The sequence below is a fragment of the Salvelinus fontinalis genome, chromosome 28, assembly GCF_029448725.1.
Source record: "Salvelinus fontinalis isolate EN_2023a chromosome 28, ASM2944872v1, whole genome shotgun sequence".
Taxonomy (NCBI): Eukaryota; Metazoa; Chordata; class Actinopteri; order Salmoniformes; family Salmonidae; genus Salvelinus; species Salvelinus fontinalis.
This window is the reverse complement of record NC_074692.1, coordinates 24,248,460-24,262,763: the sequence shown is the minus strand read 5'-3', so window position 1 is coordinate 24,262,763 and position 14,304 is coordinate 24,248,460. Positions and strand designations below refer to the sequence as shown.

Genomic DNA, 14,304 nt, shown 5'->3' with positions numbered 1-14,304 from the left:
TGCAAGATAAGCTAGCAGTTAGCAGACCGGGGCAGGCAAGTTAGCCTTTGGGGGACGTCGCGATGGGGGGGAAGTCTGTTTTTGCCTCTTCGTGCGGTGACGTCGATAGACCAGTCGTGGAATTAGTAGGGTTCCAGGTAGCTCTAGGTAGCTAACAGGCCTAGTAGGTTAGCAGAATGGGCCTTCAGCGGGCGTCACGCCTGAGGGGCCTGTTGGAGTCCCCGGGCAGATTATGTCGGTATTCCAGTCGTAGAGGATAGGCGGGGTTCCGTGCTCCGTACCGGCAGTAAATGGGTCCGGGTCTTGTAGCCCAGGAGTGGGCTTCAGTGGTAGCACAGGAGCCCTAGCCGATTAGCTTCAGGCTAATTGGTGCCTGCTCCGGTGCCTGCTCCGGGATGGAAACGCTAGCCAGGAGTGGTCACCCGGGATTGTGGTTAGCTAGTTGCGAAGATCCAGATGAAAATGTTCAGAGTTTGCGGTAGGAATCCGGGGATATGGAGAAATAGGTCCGTTATGCTCTGGTTTTAGTCACGTTGTTCGAACTAGCGAGAGCTTTCCGAGCTAAAGGTTAGCTGATGACCGCTAGCAATGGTTTGCTAACTGATAGCTGGTAGGCAGTTAGCTGGCTATCTTCAGTAGATGGATTCCAGATCAGAAGTAAATAGAAATACTTTAGAAAAAAGCAGATCCACGCCACATTGGGTGAGGCGGGTTGCAGGAGAGTATTTAGAAGTTGAGGTTTAAGAAAGTATTTTTAAAAGATATGCGAAGAAAATGATGTAAAAAGATATATACAAGGGACACGACAGGACAAAGACGTCTACACTGCTACGCCGTCTTGGAAGATCCAGTCTTGTGGAGGTCTACAATTTATTTCTGAGGTCTTGGCTGATTTCTTTTGATTTTCACATGATGTCAAGCAAAGAGGCACTGAGTTTGAAGGTAGGCCTTGAAATACATCCACAGGTACACCTCCAATTGACTCAAATTATGTCAATTAGCCTATCAGAAGCTTCTAAAGCCATGACATAATTTTCTGGAATTTTCCAAGCTGTTTAAAGGCACAGTCAACTTAGTGTATGTAAACTTCTGACCCACTGGAATTGTGATACAGTGAATTATAAGTGAAATAATCTGTAAACAATTGTTGGAAAAATGTCTTGTGTCGTGCACAAAGTAGACGTCCTAACCGACATGCCAAAACTATAGTTTGTTAACAAGAAATTTGTGGAGTGGTTGAAAAACGAGTTTTAATGACTCCAACCTAAGTGTATGTAAACTTCCGACTTCAACTGTATATACTGAGACCATGTGACACTTACATAAAGTCCACCTGTGTGCAATCAAACTAATTATGTGACTTCTGAAGGTAATTGATTGCACCAGATCTTATGTACGGGCTTTACAGGTTGTAATGCAACAAAATAGGAAAAACGGCAAGGGGGATGAAAACCTTTGCAAAGCACTGTAAATGGGACGAACTGAAAGCACGTACATCACTACCGAGTCATGGCTGAACGACGACAATAAGAACATACAGCTGGCGGGTTATACACTATCGGCAGGACAGAACAGCAGCCTCTGATAAGAAACGGGGCGGGAGCCTATGCATTTTTGTAAACAATAGCTGGTGCACGATATCTAAGGAAGTCTCAGGGTTTTGCTCGCCTGAGGAAGAGTATCTCATGATAAACTGTGGACCACACTATCTACCTAGAGTTTATCTATATTTTTTGTAGCTGTCTACATACCACCACAGACCAACGCTGTAACCAAAACCACACTCAATGAGCTGCATTCCGTCATAAGCAAACAGGAAAACGCTCATCCAGAGGCGGCGCTCCTAGTGGCCGGGAACTTTAATGCAGGGAAACTTCAATCAGTTTTACCTAATTTCTATCAGCATGTTAAAAATGTGCAACCAGAGGGAAACAAATTCTAGACCACCTTTACTCAACACACAGAGATGCGTACAAAGCTCTCCCTCGCCCTCCATTTGGCAAATCTGACCATAACTCTATCCTCCTGATTCCTGCTTACAAGCTAAAATTAAAGCAGGAAGCACCAGTGACTCGGTCAATAAAAAAGTGGTCAGATGAAGCAGATGCTAAACTACAGGACTGCTTTGCTAGCATAGACTGGAATATGTTCCAGGATTCTTCCGATGGCATTGAGGAGTACACCACATCAGTCACTGGCATTATCAATAAGTGCATCGAGGACGTCGTCCCTACAGTGACTGTACGCGTACATACCCCAACAGGAAGCCATGGATTACAGGCAACATTCGCACTGAGCTAAAGGGTAGAGCTGACGAATGTAGTACGATCGAATCATACTACACTGGCTCCGACACTCATCAGATGTGGAAGGGCTTGCAAACTATTTCAGACTACAAAAGGGAAGCATAGCCGAGAGCTGCCCAGTGACACGAGCCTACCAGATGAGCTAAATAACTTCTATGCTCGCTTCGAGGTAAGTAACACTGAAACATGCATGAGAGCATCAGCTGTTCGGGCGACTGTGTGATCACGCTCTCCGCAGCCGATGAGAGTAAGACCTTTAAACAGGTCAACAATCACAAGGCCGCGGGGCCAAACGGATTACCTGGTTGTGTACTCCGAGCATGCGCTGACCAACTGGCAAGTGTCTTCACTGACATTTTCAACCTCTACCTGTCTGAGTCTATAATACCAACATGTTTTAAGCAGACCACCATAGTCCCTGTGCCCAAGAACACCAAGGCAACCTGCCTAAATGACTACCTACCCGTAGCACTCACGTCTATAGCCATGAAATGCTTTGAAAGGCTGGTCATGGCTCACATCAAAACCATTATTCCAGAAACCCTAGACACACTCCAATTTACATACCGCACCAACAGATCCACAGATGATGCAATCTCGATTACACTCCACACTGCCCTTTCCCACCTGGACAAAAGGAACACCTACAGTATGTGAGAATACTATTCTTTGACTACAGCTCAGCGTTCAACACCATAGTGCCCTCAAAGCTCATCAATAAGCTAAAGACCCTGGGACTAAACACCTCCCTCTGCAACTGGACCCTGGACTTCCTGACGGGCTGCCCCCAGGTGGTAAGGGTAGGTAACAACACATCCGCCATGCTAATCCTCAACACAGGGGCCCCTCGGGGGAGTGTCCTCAGTCCCCTCCTGTACTCCCTGTTCACCCATGACTGCATGGCCATGACTCTGTACCGGTACCCCCTGTATATAGTCCCGCTATTGATATTTACTGCTGCTCTTTAATCATTTGTTATTCTTCTCTTACTTTTTTAGGGATTTTCTTAAAACTGCATTGTTTGTTATTAAGGGCTTGTAAGTAAGCATTTCACTGTAAAGTTTACACCTGTTGTTTTCAGCGCTTGTGACAAATACCATTTTATTTTATTTTATTTGAAAAGGAAGCCTGTACAGAATAAAAAAATATTCGAAAACATGCATCCTGTTTCCAATAAGGCACTAAAGTAAAACTGCAAAAAAATTGCCAAATGTACTTTATGTCCTGAATACAAAGCGTTACGTTTTGGGCAAATCCAACCCAACACATCACTGACTACCCTACCACTTCATATTTTCAAGTATCATGTTATGAGTATGCTTGTCATCGGAAAGGATTAGGGAGCTTTTTAGGATTAAAATAAATGGAATAGAGCTAAGCACATGCAAAATCCTATAGGAAAACCTGGTTCAGTCTGCTTTCCAACAGACACTGGGAGACAAATTAACCTTTGAGCAGAACAATAACCTAAAACACAAGGCCAAATATACACTGGAGTGGCTTACCAAAACGACATTGAATGGTCCTGAGTGGCTGAGTTACAGTTTTGGCTTAAATCAAATTGAAAATCGATGGCAAGACTTGAAAATGGCCAACTTGACAGAGCTTGAAGAATTTTTTGAATAATATTGTGCAAATATTGTACAATGCAGGTGTGCAAAGCTCTTAGAGACTTATCCAGAAAGACTCACAGCTGCAATCAGTGCTAAAGGTGATTCTAACATTTATTGACTCAGGGGGTTGAATACTTATCTAATCAAGATATATTAGTGTTTAATTTGTCATATATTTTTAACAAATGTTAGAATTTTTCTTCCAATTTGTCACTAGAGTATTTAGTGTAAATCATTGACAATCCCACCTTTGTAAAACAACAAAATGTAGAAAAAGTCAAGGGGTGTGAATACTTTGAAGGCACTCTATATGCTATAATGTGTGAACCTGCCATAACAACGTTATATAGGCTATAATGTGTGAACCTGCCATAACATGATACAGTGCCTTGCAAAAGTATTCATCCCCTTGGCGTTTTTCCTATTTTGTTGCATTACAGCCTGTAATTTAAATAGATTTTTATTTGGATTTTATGTAATGGACATACACAAAATATTCCAAATTGGGAAAGTGAAATGAAGAAAAATAACTTGTTTCAAATAATTATACAAAATAAAAACGGAAAAGTGGTGCGTGCATCTGTATTCACCCCTTTTGCTATGAAGTCCCTAAATAAGATCTGGTGCAACCAATTACCTTCAGAAGTCACATAATTAGTAAAATTAGTAAAACCAGGTAGGCCAGTTGAGAACAAGTTCTCATTTCCAACTTCGACCTGGCCAAAATAAAGCAAAGCAGTGTGACACAAACAACACAGAGTTACACATGGAATAAACAAACATACAGTCAATAACACAATAGAAAAGTATATATAGTGTGTGCAAATGAGGTAAGATTAGGAAGGTAAGGCAATAAATAGGCCGTATTGGCGAAGTAATTACAATTTAGCAATTAAACACTGGAGTGATAGATGTGCAGAAGATGAATGTGCAAGTAGAGATACTGATACCGAGAACACCAAATAAAGTCCACCTGTGTGCAATATAAGTGTCACATGATCTGTCATGATCTCAGTATGAGATCATGACAGCCCCAGAGTCTGCAACACCACTAAGCAAGGGGCACCACCAAGCAAGCGGCACCATGAAGACCAAGGAGCTCACCAAACAGGTCAGGGACAAAGTTGTGGAGAAGTACAGATCAGGGTTATAAACAAAATCCCAAACTTTGAACATCCCACGCAGCACCATTAAATACATTATTAAAATGGAAAGAATATGGCAACACAACAAACCTGCCAAGAGAGGCACACCTACCAAAACTCACAGACCAGGCAAGGAGGGCATTAATCAAAGAGGCAACAAAGAGATCAAAGATAACCCTGAAGGAGCTGCAAAGCTCTACAGCGGAGAATGGAGTATCTGTCCCCATAGGACCACTTTAAGCTGTACACTCCACAGAGCTGGGCTTTACAGAAGAGTGGCCAGAAAAAAAGCCATTGCTTAAAGAAAAAAATAAGCAAACACGTTTGGTGTTCGCCAAAAGGCATGTGGGAGACTCCCCAAACATATGGAAGAAGGTACACTGGTCAGATGAGACTAAAATTGAGCTTTGGCCATCAAGAAAAACCCGATGTCTGGCGCAAACCCAACCCCTCTCATCACCCAGAAAACACCATCCCCACAGTGAAGCATGGTGGTGGTAGTATCATGCTGTCGGGATGTTGTTTTTTTTATCGGCAGGGACTGGGAAACTGGTCAGAATTGAAGGAATGATGGATGGCGCTAAATACAGGGAAATTCTTGAGGGAAACCTGTTTCAGTCTTCCAGAGATTTGAGACTGGGACGGAGGTTCATCTTCCAGCAGGACAAGGACCCTAAGCATACTGCTAAAGCAACACTCGGGTGGTTTAAGGGGAAACATTTAAATGGCCTAGTCAAAGCCCAGACCTCAATTGCCTTGAAGAATGGGCAAAAATCCCAGTGGCTAGATGTGCCAAGCTTATAGAGACATAACCCAAGAGACTTGCAGATGTAATTGCTGCAAAAGGTGGCGCTACAAAGTATTGACTTTGAGGGGGGGTGGGGGGGGGTGAATAGTTATGCACGCTCAAGTTTTTAGTTTTTTGTCTTATTTCTTGTTTGTTTCACCCCCCAAATTATTTTGCATCTTCAAAGTGGTAGGCACGTTGTGTAAATCAAATGATTAAATCACCCCCCCCAAAAAATCGATTTTAATTCCAGGTTGTAAGGCAACAAAATAGGAAAAATGCCAAGGGGTGTGAATACTTTCGCAGGCCACTGTACAGGCTATAATGTGTGAACCTGCCATAACAATGTTATATAGGCTATAATGGGTGTGCAATGTATATAGAGCAGAAAGCCTAACGCTTGAGGTTGTGTAGTAAAATCCCTCTGAACATGATCTCAGATAAACCCATTCCAGTTCATCTTTCATATAACACAGGTATTTCAATGCTCACTGAAAGTTAGGAGTCAGAGTCAACACTGACTGCACATAAGAAAATAGGCTTCACATTAAAATATGGTGAGAGGGCTATTAATTAAAAAACTAAAAAGTTGAGTGATAGACAGGCCCTTCTACCACCGTCAGCTCCCAATATAACATCTGGCATTCCTTACAGACGATACTATGTGAGAATGACATCATTGTGGTCTCTTGTAGACTCAAGAGAACATTGTCAAAGGAGACACTAAATAGCTCGAGGAAGCTTACAAATTGAAGCAGTCTGTTGGCAGGAAATGACTCAATGTATACAGGAAGTCACCTATCAGTTCTGAGGCTGAACCTAGCATTGCATGCGCAAACGATATCCATACAAACGCACAAAAACAACGGCAAGCTTGGGAAATGACTGCATATTGCCACATCTTCTTTCCATGAATTGTGAAAATATCATGTTTTAACCATAAACTGAAACAGCCAATACTAGTTTCATGTCATCTTTTACCATTTTCCTCCATTCATCTTCACTTCTCTTGTTTCACACATTAACCTTTTCAAAAATGATCCTCAAGTCCCATTTTGACATTAATATTATATGATATGTTTTTAGGGCTCTTCAAACATCAGAAGAAGAGCTAAAAACTTAGGTCCCCTACACAATATAATGTGCAGTCAAGAAACAAGAAATATTCTAGTGTGTTTTGGACAAAGAGTAAGAGGCATGATGTAAGCACTGAGCAGTAAGCCTAATGGGGGGTGAGTCAGATAGAAAACCCACCTTGTGTTGGAATGCTCCCTGTCTTACCTTAATGCGTGTATGCAGTACACCACCTTGGGCATGTTTTTGCGATTGTACACATCTGTCGTTTCAGGATAGAATATCTGAAAGTAGCAACCAGAGGAGGCATTAGTCATAGGTCTTTCATTAACGTCTCCTGATACCTTGCACAGTGCAGCAGCCAAGAGGCACAGCGAGCACACTACTCTTTCAGACTGTCAGCTCATTTTCAACCTGAAGCAGTCTGACACTATTCCTCTGTATCCTCCTGGCCACTGCCACACACCTTTGGGTGATGTAATTCTTGCCTGTCAGTGTGTCTTACTGTACATACACCTACCTGGCTGACTGCTGTGGATGTCCATGTGTTTCCCAAAAGGGAACAGTAGTGGTGAACAACAGTGAAGCAATCTATTTGTATTTATTATGGATCCCCATTAGCTGCTGCCATTATACAATTTAAAAAACATTACAATACATTCACAGATTTCACAACACACTGTGTGCCCTCAGGCCCCTACTCCCCCACTATCACGTATCTAAAGTACTAAATCCATGTGTATGTGTGTGTATAGCGCATATGTTATTGTGTGTGTATGCATGTGTCTGTGCCTGTTTGTGTTGCTTCACAGTCCCCGCTGTGCCATAAGGTGTTTTCTTATATGTTTTTTAAATTGAATTTTACTGCTTGCATCAGTTACTTGATGTGGAATAGAGTTCCACGTAGTACTGTGTGCCTCCCATAGTCTGTTCTGCACTCGGGGACTGTGAAGAAACCTCTGGTGGCATGTCTTGTGGAGTATGCACGTGTGTCCGAGCTGTGTGCCAGTAGTTTAGACAGACAGCTCGGTGCGTTCAACATGTCAATACCTCTCATAAATACAAGTAGTGATGAAGTCAATCTCTCCTCCACTTTGAGCCAGGAGAGATTGACATGCATATTATTAATATTAGCTCTCTGTGTACATCCAAGGGCCAGCCGTGCTGCCCTGCTCTGAGCCAATTTTCCTGTCCTTTTTTGTGACACCTGACCATACGACTGAACAGTAGTCAAGGTGCGACAAAACTAGGGCCTGTAGGACCTGCCTTGTTGATAGTGTTGTTAAGAAGGCAGAGCATCGCTTTATTATAGACAGACTTCTCCCCATCTTAGCTACTACTGTATCAATACATTTTGACCATGACAGTTTACAATATAGGGTTATTCCAAGCAGTTTAGTCATCTCAACTTGCTCAATTTCCACATTATTTACTACAAAATTGACTTGAGGTTTAGGGTTTAGTGAATGTTTTGTCCCAAATACAATGCTTTTAGTTTTTTAAATATTTAGGGCTAACTTATTCCTTGTCACCCACTCTGAAACTAACTGCAGCTCTTTGTTGAGCGTTGCAGTCATTTCAGTCGCTGTAGTAGCTGACGTGTATAGTGTTGAGTCATCCGCATACATAGACATTCTGGCTTTACTCAAAGCCAGTGGCATGTGGACAGTCAAAAAAATTAAAAAGCAAGGGGCCTAACCAGCTACCCTGGGGAATTCCTGATTCTACCTGGATTATGTTTGAGAGGATTCCATTAAAGAACACTCTCTGTGTTCTGTTAGACAAGTAACTATTTATCCACATTATAGCAGGGGGTGTAAAGCCATAACACGTTTTTCCAGCAGCAGACTATGATCGATAATGTCAAAAGCTGCACTGAAGTCTAACAAGACAGCCCCCCCCCCAATCAATTTATCATAAATTTCGCTCAACCAATCCTCAGTCATTTGTGTAAGTGCAGTACTTGTTGAGTGTCCTTCCCTATAAGCATGCTGAAAGTCTGTTGTCAATATGTTTACTGTGAAATAGCATTATATCTGGTCAAACAAAATTTTTCCAGAAGTTTACTAAGGGTTTGTAACAGTCTGATTGGTCGGCTATTTGAGCCTGTAAAGGGGGCTTTACTATTCTTGGGTAGCGGAATTACTTTAGTTTCCCTCCAGGCCTGAGAGCACACACTTTCTAATAGGCTTAAATTGAAGATGTGGCAAATAGGAGTGGCAATACCGTCTATTATCCTCAGTAATTTTCCATCCAGATTGTCAGACCCCGGTGGCTTGTCATTGTTGATATACAACAATTATTTTTTCACCTCTTCCACAATGACTTTACGGAATTCAAATGTACAATTCTTGTCTTTCATAATTTGGTCCAATATACTTGGATGTGTAGTGTCAGCGTTTGTTGCTGGAATGTCGTACCTATTCCCCTACCCTGATCATTATTTTGAATTAAAACAAATAGCGAAACATTTTAATCCATCAATAATGAGAAGATGAGGCCCTAATAACCATATGAATAAACAATGTATCATATCATTGGTTGTCTGTCGACTCCTAAAGATTCTCCTTTGGTAAGTGTACTGCTTCCCCAAAACAGAATAATTAATTGATTGATCATCATCAAACATGTATCTCTGAGCAATTCCAGTGTTACCATCACATGGCATGACAATAAGGTGTTCCATAAGGATGCAGTAGAACAAACAGCGTGCTTTAATTTACCTGGTCCACTGTCATTTGACTTAGTAAAATCCATAACAGGCATCTCAGCCTTGTGATATCACCAGTTACTACAAGGTTCTGATACTGTATGCCTCTGGTAGGAGGGACTTGGGCAGTGTGTGTGTGTGTGTGTGTTAGTCGTACCTTAGGCAGCCCTACAGACTCCATGGCCCGTAGCCATTGCACTGTGTTGTCTGTGTGTCTGAAGTGAAGTCCTGTGTGCTGGAGACAAACACAGACAAAATAGAAATATTAAATCCCTGCAACTGAGTCTGTTGTGTATCAGAAATAGCATGTTTTTGGTAGGAATCGCACACGCACACGGAAAGATGAAGGAGAGTGTGTGCGTGAGTGTGTTGTCAGCACAGCTGCTGTTTTTAACATGGGGGGGGGGCATCTCTCTGTCCCTTGGGAGATGGTTGACAGGAAGTGGGGCTGTCTGCGTTGGATCTGGGATTAGACATTTCCTTTATGACGCCATGGAGGTGCGGGGGAGAGGTGCGGGGGAGAGGCGAGGAACTAGATAGAGGTGGGGTGTGGGGGGAGAGTAACTAGATAGAGGTGGGGTGTGGGGGGAGAGGAACTAGATAGAGGTGGGGTGTGGGGGGAGAGGAACTAGATAGAGGTGGGGTGTGGGGGGAGAGGAACTAGATAGAGGTGGGGTGTGGGGGGAGAGGAACTAGATAGAGGTGGGGTGTGGGGGGAGAGTAACTAGATAGAGGTGGGGTGTGGGGGGAGAGGAACTAGATAGAGGTGGGGTGTGGGGGGAGAGGAACTAGATAGAGGTGGGGTGTGGGGGAGAGTAACTAGATAGAGGTGGGGTGTGGGGGAGAGTAACTAGATAGAGGTGGGGTGTGGGGGGAGAGGAACTAGATAGAGGTGGGGTGTGGGGGGAGAGGAACTAGATAGAGGTGGGGTGTGGGGGGAGAGGAACTAGATAGAGGTGGGGTGTGGGGGGAGAGTAACTAGATAGAGGTGGGGTGTGGGGGGAGAGGAACTAGATAGAGGTGGGGTGTGGGGGGAGAGGAACTAGATAGAGGTGGGGTGTGGGGGGAGAGGAACTAGATAGAGGTGGGGTGTGGGGGGAGAGTAACTAGATAGAGGTGGGGTGTGGGGGGAGAGTAACTAGATAGAGGTGGGGTGTGGGGGGAGAGTAACTAGATAGAGGTGGGGTGTGGGGGGAGAGGAACTAGATAGAGGTGGGGTGTGGGGGGAGAGGAACTAGATAGAGGTGGGGTGTGGGGGGAGAGGAACTAGATAGAGGTGGGGTGTGGGGGGAGAGGAACTAGATAGAGGTGGGGTGTGGGGGGAGAGTAACTAGATAGAGGTGGGGTGTGGGGGAGAGTAACTAGATAGAGGTGGGGTGTGGGGGGAGAGTAACTAGATAGAGGTGGGGTGTGGGGGGAGAGTAACTAGATAGAGGTGGGGTGTGGGGGGAGAGTAACTAGATAGAGGTGGGGTGTGGGGGGAGAGTAACTAGATAGAGGTGGGGTGTGGGGGGAGAGTAACTAGATAGAGGTGGGGTGTGGGGGGAGAGTAACTAGATAGAGGTGGGGTGTGGGGGGAGAGTAACTAGATAGAGGTGGGGTGTGGGGGGAGAGTAACTAGATAGAGGTGGGGTGTGGGGGGAGAGTAACTAGATAGAGGTGGGGTGTGGGGGGAGAGTAACTAGATAGAGGTGGGGTGTGGGGGGAGAGTAACTAGATAGAGGTGGGGTGTGGGGGGAGAGGAACTAGATAGAGGTGGGGTGTGGGGGGAGAGGAACTAGATAGAGGTGGGGTGTGGGGGGAGAGGAACTAGATAGAGGTGGGGTGTGGGGGGAGAGTAACTAGATAGAGGTGGGGTGTGGGGGGAGAGTAACTAGATAGAGGTGGGGTGTGGGGGGAGAGTAACTAGATAGAGGTGGGGTGTGGGGGGAGAGTAACTAGATAGAGGTGGGGTGTGGGGGGAGAGTAACTAGATAGAGGTGGGGTGTGGGGGGAGAGTAACTAGATAGAGGTGGGGTGTGGGGGGAGAGTAACTAGATAGAGGTGGGGTGTGGGGGGAGAGGAACTAGATAGAGGTGGGGTGTGGGGGGAGAGGAACTAGATAGAGGTGGGGTGTGGGGGGAGAGGAACTAGATAGAGGTGGGGTGTGGGGGGAGAGTAACTAGATAGAGGTGGGGTGTGGGGGGAGAGTAACTAGATAGAGATTAGAGGTCGACCGATTTCGGAATGGCCGATTAGATCGGGGCCGATTTCAAGTTTTCATAACAATCGGTAATCGGTATTTTTGGGCGCCGATTTGCCGAATTATTATTTTTATTTTTTTTATTTTTTTTACACCTTTATTTAATCTTTATTTAACTAGGCAAGTCAGTTAAGAACACATTCTTATTTTCAACGAGGCAGAAAGACAGATTTTTAACCTTGTCAGATCGGGGGATCCAATCTTGCAACCTTACAGTTAACTAGTCCAATGCTCTAACACCTGATTACATTGCACTCCACGTGGAGCCTGCCTGTTACCTTAGCTCACTGCATTCGCTAAGTTGCTAGCTAGCATTAAACTTATCTTATAAAAAACAATCAATCAATGACTATCATTGCTCCAATGTGTACTTAACCATAAACATCAATGCCTTTCTTAAAATCAATACACAAGTATATATTTTTTAAACCTGCATATTTTGCTAAAAGAAATCCAGGTTAGCAGGAAATATTAACCAGGTGAAATTGTGTCATTTCTCCTGCGTTCATTGCACGCAGAGTCAGGGTATATGCAACAGTTTGGGCCGCCTGGCTCTTTGCGAACTAATTTGGCAGAACTTTACGTAATTATGACAACATTGAAGGTTGTGCAATGTAACAGGAATATTTAGACTCATGGATGCCATCCGTTAGATAAAATACGGAACGGAATAAACGTTTTGTTTTCGAGGTGATAGTTTCCGGATTAGTCAAAGGTATATGGTTTAGAGAGAAATAGTCGACGCGTTATAATTCCTGTAATAACTTGCGGCTGAATTTGAAAGGGGTTCCTTCATTATTTTACCGTTCATGTCTTCCATAGAGAATGTCTTGATCTACTTAAAATAAGGTCTGTGTTTCGTGCAGGCTTAAACCGCCTCGACGTTTTGATACCCGTGTAAATCTCACTAGGATAAGGTAACGTTTGTCAACATATTTTCATAAATCCACTCTACAATTTTTTTTCATCTTCTCTTATATTTAGCCAATATTGATCAGAGTTACCTTGTCCTATGGATATCTACACAGTTATAAAATTGGCACGGTGATGTAAGCCTACACGAAACACAGACCTTATTTTAAGTGAATCTAAAAATATCCTATGGAATAAATGAAGGAACCGCTTTTCAGATTTTGCTAGAAGGTGTCATGGGAGTTATGACTCGCACTTTGGTTGTCAATTCTTACCATGCCCATTATTAAAATAGGATTTCCTGCATATAGAAATTAAAGTTTTTGTTTTCAACATTCATCACAGGTAACTTAAACTCTATTTTTATTCAAACAGTTGAGTATTTGTCTCCTAAGCAGACTCTTCAGTATCATTGTCACTTCAGAGCTGTGTGCGTGTATTTATGTATTATATTAAGTTAAAATAAGTGTTCATTGTTCATTCAGTATTGTTGCAATTGTCATTATTACAAAAATGTGTGTGTATGATATTGTATACATTATATGTGTAGGATAGTGTATATATTATATAAATCGGCCGATTAATCGGTATCGGCTTTTTTGTCCTCCAATAATCGGTATCGGCATTGAAAAATCATAATCGGTCGACCTCTAATAGAGATGTGGTGTGGGGGAGAGACAGAGGACCTAGATAGAGGTGGGGTGTGGGGGGAGAGGAACTAGATAAAGGTGGGGTATGGGGGAGGAGGAACTAGATAGCGCCGACTGCCACCCAGTTGTGATCCTGTGTCTGTGACAGTTTTACTCTGTAGCCTAGTTCAATTCATAGTCTGAAAAAGTGTCAATTTACTTAGAGTATCCTGCGGTACCAGATCTTTCCAACATGAGGACAAAGGTCACCTTGTAGCGGGCCTGGTCCCTGTCATAGATCTTCTTCTCAGACACCATCTTGGGAGCAAAGAACTTGGCCAGTTTTCCAAGGTAGACTCCGTTCCTCAGACCCTCCTCCAGATCTGTGGTGGAGGGCAGCTCCTCCTCTACACACGCCTCCATCCACCTGGGTATACACACAAACACTGATCTCAGAAAAGGAACAAAATATATACTTCCTGCTTTGCTCCTATGGGGACACTAATAATTGAACTGAATGGGGATGCCCGTTCTGCTGATTCTAATGATGACAACATCTGTTCAGTCATTTATATGTAGACGACTGGAACAGAAACTGATCTCACAACAAAATGGCAACAGCTCTCCAGTCATTCATATGGAGCAATAGGGAAGAGACACTGATATCACAACAGAATAACACAGGGTTATTTGTATAGAAACATATACCAGCGTTTCCTTTGGATGATTTGTTAGGAAGGGTGTAGGGTCCCGCCCTGCCTATGTAGGCTAACTGTGAGGCCAAGTAAACACTAGCAGAGACACCGATCCCAGAACATCAAAGGTTCATATGTTCATCATCTTTGAGGAGTTTCTGGATAACAAAACGCAAATGTTTGGACCAAAG

At 43.6% G+C, this 14,304-nt stretch overlaps 1 protein-coding gene across 5 annotated transcripts in view; it reads right to left on the bottom strand.

The window, feature by feature from the left end:
• The window catches only part of LOC129826471 (ras GTPase-activating-like protein IQGAP1), a 96,464-nt gene that overhangs the window by 53,115 nt on the left and 29,045 nt on the right, over positions 1-14,304 (bottom strand). For all 5 annotated transcript variants that reach the window (XR_008755039.1, XM_055887233.1, XM_055887234.1 and 2 more), the window contains exons 3-5: positions 13,689-13,845; positions 9,793-9,870; positions 7,133-7,209 (exon numbers count right to left, since the gene is read on the bottom strand). Coding sequence is in view for 4 of the 5 variants with exons in the window: in XM_055887233.1 (XP_055743208.1) it covers positions 7,133-7,209; positions 9,793-9,870; positions 13,689-13,845 (312 nt within the window). In the remaining variant the exon portion in view is untranslated. The remainder of the gene's footprint in view (positions 1-7,132; positions 7,210-9,792; positions 9,871-13,688; positions 13,846-14,304) is intronic.